The following is a 15,034-nucleotide window of genomic DNA, read 5'->3' on the forward strand; positions in this document are numbered from 1 at the left end:
ATCAGGCCCTTGGCTTTGTTGCCAGCTGGGTCATACTAGGCATGCTAGACATGCTTCATGAGCTCAATTCCACCCTCAATTATGTGAGCACAGCTTCTACTCAAGTTGATGAGTGTTGTGCTCATACACTGGCAGGAGGAATAGATTGACCTCTATTTAATGTGTTACTGTTTAAATCAAAATGAATTATATATAATAAGATACTTTTGAAAAACTATTCATAGTGGACTAGATCGGTCAGGGGCTGGATAATGGGACATATAGTGTCTTTCCCTTTGACATCAGTGGTTGGAATTAGGCCCAGGATGCTGGTGGCCAAAGTAAAATGAGATGATATTCTTAATACAGTTTCTAAAGGACTAAGGTCCTTGCCACAGAAAATGACACCACAGTAGACACCAACATACACCCGGAGTGATGTTCTCTTAAAAGATGCAAAGGATTGAATTGGGCCATGAAGAGTGAACTACTCTCTCTGTGGAGATGGAGATGGAGATGAAGGTTGAGTCAATGGTTGGGGAGCAGTGTGGGGAAGCTTGCACTGCTGTTCCCTTTTCTATGAATAAACATAAAACTTTATTACCCATTGCTCTCAACTGGGCACCATTCATCAGTGCTAAAATTAATTTAAACATGTTAAACAAAACCAGTGGGCATACCCATATTTTGTTTGATTTAACCACTTAAACTATTGTTTATTTAGTTCTAATCTTAAATCATTTAAGTTAAATGTTTTAATGGACAAGATTTCATTTTAATTATCTAGTCTATTAAATATGATGAGATCCAAATTGGACTAATTAAACATTTACCATCAGACATTTCTATTAATCTGATTTCCTTACATTTCCCCTGCAAATTTTCAAAGATATTTTGAATAGCCCACTGACTGCATTTTAGTTTGTAACACTTCAATGATTATTTCCTTGTGGTTTTTCATATAGAACGCTTTTATATTACTTAGCTTTGCTTTCAGTTTTTTGTTTCTTTAATTAGAATATGTGCTTATTTAACCATGTTCGTTAAGGATATGCACTTTAAATCTCTTTCTTTAGTACTCTCAGTCCCACATTCTGCTCAGAGAATTTCTGCGTGACATCATGTTGCTTTTTCCTGCTCATATATCAGCTGTTATTTTTCTTTCTTCTCCCTTTTTTTTTTCTTTTTTCCCCTTCTTCTCTTTATTTTTCTTTTGTCTTCAGCCTGTTCTGCAAACTTGGAGTTCTTGTCAGGCATAGGATTTCACTGTTTGGTAAGGAGACCGTTGACAAATACTAGCATGGCCATCACTTGGTTTACTTTGCCATTTTTATGCTGTGTTATGTACTGCCTTGTTGCATGTTGCATGGCTGAATGCATGGTCTTCATGGGCTACTAATGATCCTTTAGGTTGTTAGATCACAGCAGTTTTTAGATGGAGAAAAGAGCTTTTGTAGTAATAAAAAAAAGTGTGTGTAAATCTGATTAAGAGGAGATCGATTCTCAGGCTCATTGTCCTACCAAGGAACAGAATTCAAACAAGATCATTATAAAAGTATTTGCTGCTGTATACCTATTCAGTACTGGCCTGCTAAAGTCGAAACAGATTAGCATTTGCACATTTTTTTATCTCTGAAAGTCACTAAAGCAAAGTCTGTTGTGGGCTGAAATGCTTAGCTGATATTCCATGGAATTCTTCCATTCTCCCAAATGTGCTTAACTCTAGATCTGCATGTCTATCATGTTTCAGACATCACTTGACTATAAAAGTGGTCGGGTGAGTCCTTAATTTCTGCCTGGTGAAAATCACTTCATTTTCTATTCTACACCCATGGTACAATCATTCACTCTCTGCAGTCTTTTCTAACGTCATGCTGATAGAAGGCTAGCTGAAAATCTGTCCCTATGTACATATCTTCTATAATGGGAGCAGTGAGGACTTCAGCATCCATCATTATCCGTTTGGATAATTATCTGGATGATTCCAATTTGATTAAAAAATACAGTTCTTAACCCAGTTCCCATATATTCCTTTCTATTTGAAGGGAAAATATCTGTTTGTTGCAGCACTGTGATATTCCAAAAGTTTATAAACCCTTCTTGTAATCAGTAAAATGAAAAAAAAATGGAAATTAGTTTGGCATCATGTTTTGAACTTTCAGACTTCTGGGATAAGCAAAGTGGACACAGTTCACCTGTTAATCATTTTACAAGACCATGAGAGAAATGAAATTACTTACATCTAGCAAGAGATGTTAAGAGTAACAAGAAGGGTTTCTTCAGGTATGTTGGCAACAAGAAGAGAATCAAGGAAAGTGTGGGCTCCTTACTGAATGAGGGAGGCAACCTAGTGACAGAGGATGTGGAAGAAGCTAATGTACTCAATGCTTTTTTTGCCTCTGTCTTCACGAACAAGGTCAGCTCCCAGACTACTGCACTGGGCAGCACGGCATGGGGAGGAGGTGACCAGCTCTCTGTGGAGAAAGAAGTGGTTCGGGACTGTTTAGAAAAGCTGGACGTGCACAAGTCCATGGGGCCGGATGTGTTGCATCCAAGAGTGCTAAAGGAGTTGGCGGATGTGATTGCAGAGCCATTGTCCATTATCTTTGAAAACTCATGGCAATCCGGGGAAGTCCCGGACGACTGGAAAAAGGCTAATGTAGTGCCCATCTTTAAAAAAGGGAAGAAGGAGGATCCTGGGAACTACAGGCCAGTCAGCCTCACCTCAGTCCCCGGAAAAATCATGGAGCAGGTCCTCAAGGAATCAATTCTGAAGCACTTAGATGAGAGGAAAGTGATCAGGAACAGTCAGCATGGATTCACCAAGGGCAAGTCATGCCTGACTAATCTAATTGCCTTCTATGACGAAATAACTGGTTCTGTGGATGAAGGGAAAGCAGTGGACGTGGTGTTCCTCGACTTTAGCAAAGCTTTTGACACAGTCTCCCCCAGTATTCTTGTCAGCAAGTTAAAGAAGTATGGGCTGGATGAATGTACTATAAGGTGGGTAGAAAGTTGGCTAGATTGTCGGGCTCAGCGGGTAGTGATCAATGGCTCCATGTCTAGTTGGCAGCCAGTATCAAGCGGAGTGCCCCAAGGGTCGGTCCTGGGGCCGGTTTTGTTCAATATCTTCATTAATGATCTGGAGGACGGTGTGGATTGCACCCTCAGCAAGTTTGCAGATGACACTAAACTGGGAGGAGTGGTAGATACGCTGGAGAGTAGGGATAGGATACAGAGGGACCTAGACAAATTGGAGGATTGGGCCAAAAGAAATCTGATGAGGTTCAACAAGGACAAGTGCAGAGTCCTGCACTTAGGACGGAAGAATCCAATGCACCGCTACAGACTAGGGACCGAATGGCTCGGCAGCAGTTCTGCAGAAAAGGACCTAGGGGTGACAGTGGACGAGAAGCTGGCTCTGAGTCAACAGTGTGCCCTTGTTGCCAAGAAGACCAATGGCATTTTGGGATGTATAAGTAGGGGCATTGCCAGCAGGTCGAGGGACGTGATTTTTCCCCTCTATTCGACATTGGTGAGGCCTCATCTGGAGTACTGTGTCCAGTTTTGGGCCCCACACTACAAGAAGGACGTGGATAAATTGGAGAGAGTCCAGCAAAGGGCAACAAAAATGATTAGGGGACTGGAACACTTGACTTACGAGGAGAGGCTGAGGGAACTGGGATTGTTTAGTCTACAGAAGAGAAGAATGAGGGGAGATTTGATAGCTGCCTTCAGCTACCTGAAAGGTAGTTCCAAAGAGGATGGATCTAGACTATTCTCAGTGATAGCGGATGACAGGACAAGGAGTAATGGTCTCAAGTTGCAGTGGGGGAGGTTTAGGTTGGATATTAGGAAAAACTTTTCCACTAGGAGGGTGGTGAAACACTGGAATGCGTTACCTAGGGAGGTGGTGGAATATCCTTACTTAGAAGTTTTTAAGGCCCAGGGCTTGACAAAGCCCCTGGCTGGGATGATTTAATTGGGGATCGGTCCTGCTTTGAGCAGGGGGTTGGACTAGATGACCTCCTGAGGTCCCTTCCAACCCTGATATTCTATGATTCTATGCCCAAAATGTGAGAGATTGTTTCATCTTTTTGTGGCGTAATGTCAGTAAAGTGTAAAGTTTGTCACACAACTGCTCTTCATGTATGGTAGGCTGCTTTTCCACAGAATGTTACAACCTCTGTTGGTTTATTTTGGTGCTTACCAAGTCAGTCACAGTTAGCATGATTTGACAGATTGTCCAGCTTAGTATTCTATTATTTTACATTTTGGGGAAATATTTTCAGGAGTAGTCTTTCATGGATTAATCTCTTGGATTATTTTTGTAGGATTGATAATGGGCAAACTGTAAAAACTGAGATTGTGAACTTCATATAAGGTCTGTGATGCTAGACGGAGGACAGTTTGCATTGTACATCCCAGCCCAACCAGCCTCCATTTGTGGATTGTGTGGAGAGGGCTTTGCTGGATCTATGTGATGGAGGGTATAGGTACCACAGAAGCAGCTGAGCCTAACTACTGTGGGTGCATCTTCATTAGGAAAAACAGTTGGTTCTTAATCTGCGTTAGCTAACGTATGGTAAATACCACAAAGTAAAATCCTCATGACTATATAGGGCAGTTTGTAGTTTTCATGTGTATTAGCAGGTTGAAATAAAGACTGGAGGAGCCTAGAGTTTCACCTTGAACTGCTAACTCACGAGAAAACGACAAACTGCCTTCTCTTCACTAGAATTTATGTTAGCTAACTTCAGTTAAGAACTCATGTTTTTTTCTAGTGGAGACAAGACCTGTCTGGAAGAGGAAGAGCTCCACATGCAGATCTAGGGGATATAGTCAGGTCCTAGGAATTTACTTTGCTTCTTATGCGTTTTGGAATGTGTGTTTGAATGAACAAAACAAGCTTAATTGTAGCCTCAGTATGGGACTTGCTACTAGCTGGACATTAACTACATGTACTGTAGTGATGTCCCTGAATCTCCAACTGCTAGAAGCTGGGACTGGATAGCAGGGAATGGAGCACTCGATAAATTGCCCTGTTCTGTTCACTCCCTCCGAAGCATCTGGCACCAAGCACTGTCTGAAAACAAGATACTGGGCTAGATGGACCATTGGTCTGACCCAGTATGTCTGTTCTTATGAGTGGTATGGGATCTGTACACTACTCCCAAAGATAGATTAGCATATTGTGTATAGTAAAAGGAAAGACATTTGTAAAAGCTGTGTTGCCTTAATTTTGAGGAGAGTGCCACACAAAATCAGAAGCTAAGCATGATGGTTTGCCATACAGAAGAGCCTGAAGTGTGTTAACCACACTGGATTACTGTGACTGGGTGCCTGGATGGACCACACTGAGAATGCCAGACTCAGGGCAGACTGCAAGAAATAGGACAGACAATCCCCCAAACTGGTATTTTATGCTATAATTAGACCTACCAAAGAGCTTCTGCAGTAATACACTGGTTAACAAGAAGCCAAACATGGTCCCCTTTAGGCATTCCCGCCCTTGGCTCCCATCTAGACAGTCTAGTGTAATATAGTGATACTGAAAACCCTATTAATCATACTTAAAGTTCTACCAATCCCAAAGGATTAGGCATTTACCCTCAGGCCAAAATGTACTTCAGATCTTACCCAAATAGCCCACTGGCGGCCAATCCTTTGTAAACTAACTAAAGACTTATTAATAAAAGAAAAGAAAGGAGTTATTAAATGGTTAAGGAATCATATACATACAAGTGATTTTCAGTGTTCATATAACATCACTGCTGTGATCCTGATCCATCTGCTGGCTTGCAAAAGTCTCTTTGGAATTATCCTAAAAGGTTAGAATCCAAATGCAGTTTAGATATAGAGTCTTTCCATGCCTTTTCCAGAGTATTCCATGTAACTACTTGGAAGATCTCAGTCCCACAGATTAAACTTTCCCTGTTCAAAGATTAGCCGACTAGAGATGAAAGGATCAGGCCTGAGGTTTCTCTTTATAGCTGAAGCAGGTTTTTCAAGTGCTTTGAGCACAGCATGTGACTGAGGTTTCTTCTTTGTTGAGAGCACACTGTCCCATCACTTTGAAGTTAACATTCTATTTACGGTGCATACACAGGTAATCTAGTTATACTGATTAATGTAAGGTGAATGCCGATCATAGATTATATCTTGGATAAATAAGATGAAGACAATATATGTAATATTGTTAATTTCATGCAGTGTCTCACATCTTTGATCTTAAGGTCTACTGAACACAGTTGCGCACATAATGTAAAAGCAATTAAGACATGAAAGGAATAAGCATCTACAAGCTAATTGGGTTACATTGTTAAACTTCTTTCAGGATACAGGTAAACACAGACTTAGAATCTACCCTTGATTTCTATTACTGCAAATGAATGGGTTAATGATTGCTGGTCTAATACATCTCTTTGAAATTCACATACAAGTGAATTGTCCTGATCAGGATGACCAGAAGTCCCGATTTCTATAGGGACAGTCCCAATTTTGGGGGCTTTGTCTTATATAGGCACCTATTGTCCCCCACCCCCTGTCCCGATTTTTTACACTTGCTATCTGGTCACCCTAATCCTGATACAATTGTAATGCCTCATTAAGTTGTTATGGGTCATACACAGATTGGCTGGTCTGCCAGTGTCACAATTACTAATATTTTTGTTAAGGTTATTCTTCAGCATGGACTTATTATATGCTGATTATTGGATAACTGAGGTTTAACAAGGATAATTTACTGTTTGAGAGCTGTATTTGTGCACTCAGGAGAGTACATTTATGCACTTTCATTATTATTAATGGGTTGAATTTTCCACAAATTATTTGCAGTGGAATGAGCCTTTGAAATTATATTTTCCTCATTTAAAAATTTTTTTCTATGAATAGTTTAATTTTCTTTTCAATATTGTTTAACTCTGGTATGAGATGCTTTCTCTTTATTTTCAGAGCTATCAGTGTATCAGCCCAATTCTTTATTCTCACTATTGATGACAAAGTGACATACAGTCTGAAACAAATGTTAGCCATGCTGCTAACTGACCAGATTTATCCCATTCACTTTCATGAACAGAGAGGATATTACTCAGGAGGAAAACTCTGTGGTGTTATAAAGGGGGAGGGGATGCTGTTTCTGCCTGATTGTTTGCTCCTTCCTGGGAACCGGCACAAATCCCTCCATTAAGGCGTCCTGGAGATGAGTATCCATGGGATTTTGAGTGCAGGGTGTTAACACTGAATTTAATCACCAACATCAGTTCCTGAAGTATCTAGGATTTTTTCCTCAAGGTCTCCCATCCAAGTGGTGATTAAACCCAATCATTTTGCTTATGAGATCTGTTGTGATTGTAGCCCAGGGTTGAACAATCATTCAGATACCTAGTGATCACACTAACTTCTAGGATGCTTGTAGCCTGAGCTCTTTTAGTGAAAATGTTTTTGCACTTGCAATTTTTATTGTTCCTTTAGCAGTTACTTATGTATACAGTTCCTTTAAGGTCTAGTGGTTTCTTAGCTTTGATTTGTACCCTGTTGTTTTAAAGTGTTTTATAATGGAAAGGCTATGTTATGGATTAGAAGAATGTGTTCTGCATTAGGCTCTAGTACTGTGCTCTGGCTACAGGTCTGTTTGGGCAGACCTGCCACAGTTGTGTTACTGCTGTAGAACTTTGTGTCGCATCAGTAGAATTCACTTAATTAGAAACTCCTAATTTCAGGTATTTGTAACTCATTTAAAAAAATCATGGTGATCTGAAATTTGATATGTGGTCTCAGCCTAGAAGCAAAATAGTCTCCCCACATTTTGAAATAAAAAAAGATTGGTCTGGTCCTTATTAATTTAGTGGCATATATACATAAATTAAAAGCGAGGGCACCCCAATTGCTTTTTGTGCTTGTATGTGTTGAAAACAGAGTGGAAACAACTAAATGCTCTAAGTCTAAAGAAATGCAAAGCCCAGAATTCTCTCTGTCCCTGCTCCGATGTTTGAGAAGCAAATAGTGCTGTGAAGATGATGGGCCAAATTCACCAATATAAGTAAGAGCATAATTTTTCCTGACATACCTAGGGCAGACAATCCAGGAGGAAAGGAGCATACATGCTAATCCACAAAGTTCTCTCATGTATAACGGGTCTCCCAATCACTGGCAGTAGTTTTACTATAACTTTGAGTGTAATAAGTACTGAGTTATTTTGAATACTTTTCTCCAAATTTAGGTCCAAACAAAACATATATGTGAAGTTCAAAAATGTTTAGTTTGCTTTTTACAGTATTAGCAATTCAATTTTCCTTGGCTACATCCAGAATCAGAACCTGGGCTTCGAAAATACCTCATGAAAGTTTCTTCTCACAATGTTTCCAGGCAAAACAAAATAAGGAAGTACTGGAAATTTCATAATGGACCTCATTCTTGTAAAATTTCCAGGCACATTTCCAGACCAAAGAGGTTCAGATAAGCATCTGAACTTCGGATGCTTTTCCAAATATCTCAAATATTTGAAGTTAAAAAGTCGGTAGACATTGGTGATGCTATGGTCTATTTGGGAAAGCATAGTTGTGGAGGAAGGCCATACCCTTCAGTTGCTGCTGTGCTAATTTACATGAGGAAGGTTATAGGAGTGGAACTGAAACACATACACCACAATCCTCCAAAAATATGTTCAGCTTACCATTAGGAATAGGAAAAGATGTCAAAAGATGTCTATACGGATCTTGTGATTTTTAGTTCTCTCCACAATTGCTAAGCTTTCTTTAAAAAAAAAAAAGTCACCCCTTTCTGTTGCAAAAATATAGCTATCATAGACTATGTCTACACTAGATGTCTTTCTCAAAAATATATGGCCCCACAAGTAATAGGAACAGTGGAAGTGCTAGTGTAGACAGATCATCAGTATTGTAACCACTGTTGTCGTCTAAACATGTTTAATACATGTTGGGCAGAGGTTTCCAAATGAATTGTGATGCTATGGTCACATGCGGGGGGACTGACAGGCCAAGCCCCCCACCATATGGCCGCAGCAGAGGGCACAGCCATGGGGGGCACACGGCCCCTGCTCCAGAGCTGGCCCAGCTGTGGGACAGGGGTGAGTGACTCCCACTGCAGCCCCCACCAAGCCCCAGCATGGGGGCACATGACACTGGGAAGCCGCAAGGGGCGCGTGCGCCCCAAGCTGCAACTCCTGGCGAAAGCTGTGGGGCTAGGGTGCACTGCTACGGCTGCAGCCCCGCCAGCCTGGGATGCCGTGAGACCAGGGCACGTGTCCCCTACCAAGTCCGGGATGCCATGGGGCTGGGGTGGGTGCATGGACCCGGCTGCAGCTACCGATGGAAGCTGCAGGGCTGGGGCGCATGGCCTGGCTGCAGCTGCTGGCAGAAGCCCTGGGGCTGGGGTGCACGGCCCCAGCTGCAGCCCCGCCAAGCCTGGGACACCATGGGGCCAGGGCCCGCGCCAAGTCCAGGACGCCGTGGGGATGGGGTGCACAGCCTGGATGCAGCCGCTGGCGGAAGCCCTGGGGCAGGCCCAGCTGCAGTCCCACCAAGCCTGGGACATTGTGGGGCTGGGGTGCACAGCCCCGGGACGCTGTGGGGCTGGGGTGCATGGCCCATACCAAGCCTGTGCCAAGCCCGGGATGCCACGGGGTTGTGGTGCACGGCCTGGCTGCCGCCTCCCCAAGCTCGGGACACCACAGGCCTGTGGCCCATGGCCCCCGCCAAGCCCAGGACACTTTGGGGCTGGGGAGCATGGCCTGGCTGCAGCCTCTGGCAGAAGCTGTGGGGCTGGGGCGCACGGGTCTGGCTCCCACCAAGCCCCGGATGCGTCGGGGATGGGGCACACGTCCCTGGCTGCAACCCCAGTGGAAGTTGCGGGTCTCAGGCTCTGGCTACAGTCCCTGGCCCCTGCTGCAGCCCCCCGGAGGAAGCAGCAGGGCTGGGGCTTGCAGGGTCCTGGTTCCAGCCAGCCCCAGTTGCAGGGCAGGGGCGCACAGTCCCCACTCTTTCTCCTGAAGCCCTAGAAGTCACAGAGGTCCAGTAAAGTCATGGATCTTTGTGATCTCTGTGAGTAAATCGTAGACTTAATTATGAGTAATGTAAAGAAGCCCTCCCAAATGCCACCATTGCGTCTAGTTCTCTATGGTCTGCCTTTTGAAAATCTCTATTTCACTGAAAAACATAATTTTTCATTGTAGGTACAAATCAATGTTTAAAAACATACTACTACTCAATTGTTGGTTCCTGAAGACCAAGTAATTTTAGAAGTGTAGAAAGGAAAGAGAGAGAGAACCATCTTTGTAAACAGGTGGGGGAATTAACTCTAAAACAGTGAAATAATATATATGGATCATGTATGTATGGCCAAATTCTGCTCTGTGTGTTAACTAATGAGACTCCTTATTTTAGTGGATGATATCCATTTATGCCAATGTCTGAATTTGTGCTTGATACTTCATCACAAGAAAGTTTATTATAGAGCATTAGGTGGAGAACTGCAAGAATTGTGAGAAGTATTTGTGTTGCTTTTCAGGAAGATATATCTGATTTCAAAGATCCCGTAGTAGATCACTTCAGCTTAGCTGTTATGTTCAGGTTCTAACATCTTTGTCATCTTATATGAATGCTTGTTTCTTGTATCAGTGAGGCAGCACCAAACTGAGAGCATTAGATAACCTTTGTTACCTGAGAGAAAGAAAATAAATGCTCAGATAAACTGGAATCAATTAAAGTGAAATTTTCAACAACTTAAATGAAATACAAATAGTACACTGCAGCTCTAATTAACATCACATCTAAGTGCTTCATGAGTGCCTCAGATGTTTGAGGGAGAGATGCTTTGAGTGCCTCAGCTATTTGATCAGAGATGCTTTATTGTCTGTGTAAATAAAGTTAATGCAACAAACTGCATGTTTTTAACTTGACTGTTAAAATCACGCAGAAGCTGAATTGTGCCCCTGCTGTGTCATTTACTGCTTCTTTGAAAATGACAAAAGTTAACAAAAATAGGAATGCTTTAATGCAAACTCATTTTAATTGGTGGATCATTTTGCTTCCTCTTTAGGAAATGATGCAACATCAATAGTCAACTGTCTTCATATACTTGGCCAGACTTTGGATGCAAGGTAATGCTGAATACATTTTCTAAAGTATACAAAAATCACTTAAAACTGAATAGCACATGTACAGGAGGATTTGGGGGCTGATTATCTGTACATGGCTACAGAATTTCTAAAATAAAAAAGGGTTGTCCTGCTGAAATAGTTCCCATACTGAATGTTGTTTCTTTATTGTTCTTGATAACCCAAGGGTTTGATAATACAACATAGAGCTTTTCATCTCTAGCTCACTGTTCCAACTCCAGGCCAGTTCAGTAGTGACCAAAAACCGCTGGCTATTTATGGGTTTTGTCTCGAGTGAATAAGTGTCTCAAAAACTGTCATAACTATTGGAAATCAATTAGTTTTGCTTACAACCTCATGATCAGAGAAGTCAAGAATTGAATTGGCATAGAGTGAGGCATGCTTTCACTCTTTGAGTATGTTTTTACCGCTGAGCTAACTCAGGTGATTATTTGAGATTTGCCCTTAACCTGTCCACACACAAAAATTCTGACCTGAGTTTAGTGGTGTTTTCAGGCCAGGCTAGCTGACTCAGCTGGGTCTATAGGCTAAACTGTGGCTGTTGCATTTGTTCAAGCCAGTAAAGTGCCCACTCAACCACTCAAGTGCTGATAGTCCTCGGATGCCCTCCTCACAGTTCCCCCTGACATGTCCAGAAGCACAGACAAGTTCTCCCACAATTCACTTGGTAGAAGAATCACAGAGCCGCTCACACCAGCGCTAAGAACCATGGCATGTGCCTCCCCAGAAGGCCTGGTGACACATGGGTGAGTGAAGTAGCTGTGAGGATATAGTGACTTGAGTATGGCTTTGCAGTATGGCTGCCCACACCTAGGCTAGGTTGACTCAGGTGCCAGTCACCCAAGTTAACTCTTCAGTGAAGGCATACCTATAGAAAGGTCCCTCCAGGTCAGGATTGAGGCACATTTATATAGCTATATATGGAAGCTTGCATTGCTGCCACCCATGCAGTACATATTCTGTGAATAAAATAGGTTACTTTAGTCTCCTGGGCTGTCAATCTAGCATTTTTCACCTGGGCTGAGTTCTCTCACACAATCACAATGAAAACTCTGTGAAATTGTACTTTGCTATGAATAGAGGACCTCTACAGTCAACTCAGCTAGCCTTGTGTTTCTGTTTGAGGACAGTGACACTGAATTACAATATTGCATACAAGTGATTGTAGTTATATGACCAACATGTTCATGTTGCTCTTTTTCTACTACAGATTTTAACTCTGGCTTTCAGAAAACCCATTCTGATTTTTAAAATTGCTGAAGCAAAATCTGGGTATGGGTAGCATTTTGGCTTGCAGCTTCAAACAACCATAAGCTTTCTATTTTGATGATTTAGCAGGCTTCCTCGTTCCTTGTTTTTATGAAGCATTTAAGCCCTTTCCTTAAGAAGCCGTGTCAATGTAAAATGAATTGAAATCCCTTCTGGTCTGCAGAGTGACACTCTGACACTGCTTTTCAATTGGAACATGCTTGCTTGAATTGCTTTCTTTTGGGAAAGAAGATTTTACCCAATAGGAAGGTTTTCCCAAGATAGTGTATCTTTTTTTTTTATATCAGTCAGGAATAGACTTTGTTTTGTGCTTTCTCTAACAGAATATGATCTTTAATTCTTTTATATGTAATGCACAGGACTGTGATGAAGACTGGTCTGGAGTTTGTTAAAATGGCATTGAGAGCATTTTTGGATAATGCCGCAGAAGATCTGGAGAAGACAATGGAAAATCTTAAGCAAGGCCAGTTTACACACACAAGAAATCAGCCAAAAGGAGTGACACAAATCATTAACTACACCACAGTGGCTCTCCTGCCAGTGCTCTCTTCATTATTTGAACACATTGGACAGCATCAATTTGGAGAAGACCTAATATGTATGTATTATTTAGAAATGCCAGGCAGCTAATGATCTTTCTTGTTTTGTACTGAGGGTTATTACAGATTGGCTTCTAATATATGGGGACAAATCCTGACAAAACTCTGCCAAAATTTTCACTGATTTAAATGAGAATTTGTCTTAAGCTTAGATAAGGTATGCAGGTTTTATCCCATTGTGTACAAATTTGGGAAGGTGTGTGGATTTGTGGTTAGAAGATAGGATTAGAAATCTGGATTATATTTCTGGCCCTGCCATAGACTTGCTATGTGATCTGGCATAAATCACGGAGTCTCACTCTGCAGCAGTTTATCCATCTGTAAAATGGGAATAATAATATTTATCACACAGGCGTGTTGCAAACTTAATTTTTGTATAGAACTTTGAAGTTCTCTGATGATATCTGTTGTAATGCAACCTCATTCATTCAAACTTTTCAAGCAAGGTTATGTCACCTGACTTTAGCTACAAACATGACCTTGTTTCAGTTGATGGGGTGTCAAATGGGTGCATGAGGCAGAACAGGAGGAACTGCTGAAGACATCTGCAAGGGTCTGATGTGGGGAGGTACTTCTGAAGCTCCTTTTCTGTGGAGTGTAGCAGCACAGTTGATGTAGAGCGTACATTTTGTAATTCACCTCATTTTGGAGAGACTAAAGCTGTTTTCTCACAGTGCCTCTTACAGTCCACAAAGCAGAGTTTCAGTCTTGTACTGTTTAGAAGCCCCATGGAAATTCTAATAGCCAGCTCCCCTTCTATTGTGGGCAGCAATTCTCCATTTCTGAGCTGGCCAGCTTCGAAGAAGGAGTCCACTCAGGGAGGATCTAGAAAAAGATCAGACTCAGTCATCTGCATTTTCTAGGTCTGAGAAAATATAAAATAGCTCTGTGGAAAATGGTTTTCTGATATTTATAATTTGACTGGGTGATGCTATACTATAATTTTTATTTCTTTATAAATGATGGCTGAAGACATTTAATTGCAGTGTCTAATTAACATAATCCAAAACTAAAAAGCTGTGGGACTATATCCCATCTATAGAATATCAGGAGTATCCTTCTACTCCTTTTTGTTTTCTGATCCCGATAGAATTTCATCAGTAGCCTCTGATACTTTATTACTTACAAGATTTTAATCACCTATTCTATCTGATTGTTGTTCAGTTATTATAAACCCACTAATAGTATGAATTGTTGGTTAATTTAAACTGTGCTTACCTATTTTATGTAATGCACACAAGGACCACTTCTCTTCACATTGTGTTTTAGGAATAACAGCCATTTCGCTGTGGAGGAGATAGCCCTCCTTGTCATCCCAGTTTGTGTATTTTTTCCCCCAGTTGGGCAGTTACTTCTTAGTGCTGGGCAGTTTTATCTGTTGTTAATAAATTTTGAAAAAGTGTTTTATTCAGATATGACAGTTATTGGCTTCAGAAGAGACTCTCTGGAGTGGCTCGTAAGTGGGAGGAGTTAGCTAGAATGTCAGCCCAGCCAATCAAAAATATCTGCCTCTGCCTCATACTGTGTGAGGGACTGAAAAACCATCTCTACTGTTTTACTCTCCAATTTGATCAATTCAGTTTTTTACAGCTGCACATAGAAAAACAGTGTTGGTCTTTACACTAGAATGCATAATGTGATGATTGTTATTCCTGAAAACAAGCAATGAACAGAAAAGTTGTTGTGGGGATCAGGTGTTTTGGTTCCCTTGCCTGACTAATGAATACATCATTTAGATGCTATTTACCTGTAGCTTTGTCTAAAAATGAGATACTATCATTAATCATTAAATATAATTTACAAAATTAAAAATCTGTTCCGCAAGAGTATTTTTCTACTGTTGTATATTTTACAAAGCATAATGCATTCTTAAATTGGTTAGTTCTCTGATTATATTTTCCTTTTGCTCATTTAACACTTTAGATAGTTGCTGTGAGAATTCCCTGCTTTTAAAGCACTGCTAGCAATTGGAAAAGATTCAGTACACTGTAGTGCATAGGTTAATTAATAAATCAAGTTTCAGCTTCTATAACTATGCATTATCCTAACA

General features: G+C 41.3%; 1 protein-coding gene across 1 annotated transcript in view; it reads left to right on the forward strand.

The window, feature by feature from the left end:
* RYR2 (ryanodine receptor 2) overlaps positions 1 to 15,034 on the forward strand; it is a 698,126-nt gene that overhangs the window by 520,393 nt on the left and 162,699 nt on the right. The window contains exons 62-64 of the mRNA XM_074948896.1: positions 1,203 to 1,252; positions 11,038 to 11,098; positions 12,745 to 12,983. Of these exons, the coding sequence (XP_074804997.1) occupies positions 1,203 to 1,252; positions 11,038 to 11,098; positions 12,745 to 12,983 (350 nt within the window). The remainder of the gene's footprint in view (positions 1 to 1,202; positions 1,253 to 11,037; positions 11,099 to 12,744; positions 12,984 to 15,034) is intronic.

Source organism: Natator depressus, chromosome 3 (assembly GCF_965152275.1).
Source record: "Natator depressus isolate rNatDep1 chromosome 3, rNatDep2.hap1, whole genome shotgun sequence".
NCBI classification, from domain to species: Eukaryota; Metazoa; Chordata; order Testudines; family Cheloniidae; genus Natator; species Natator depressus.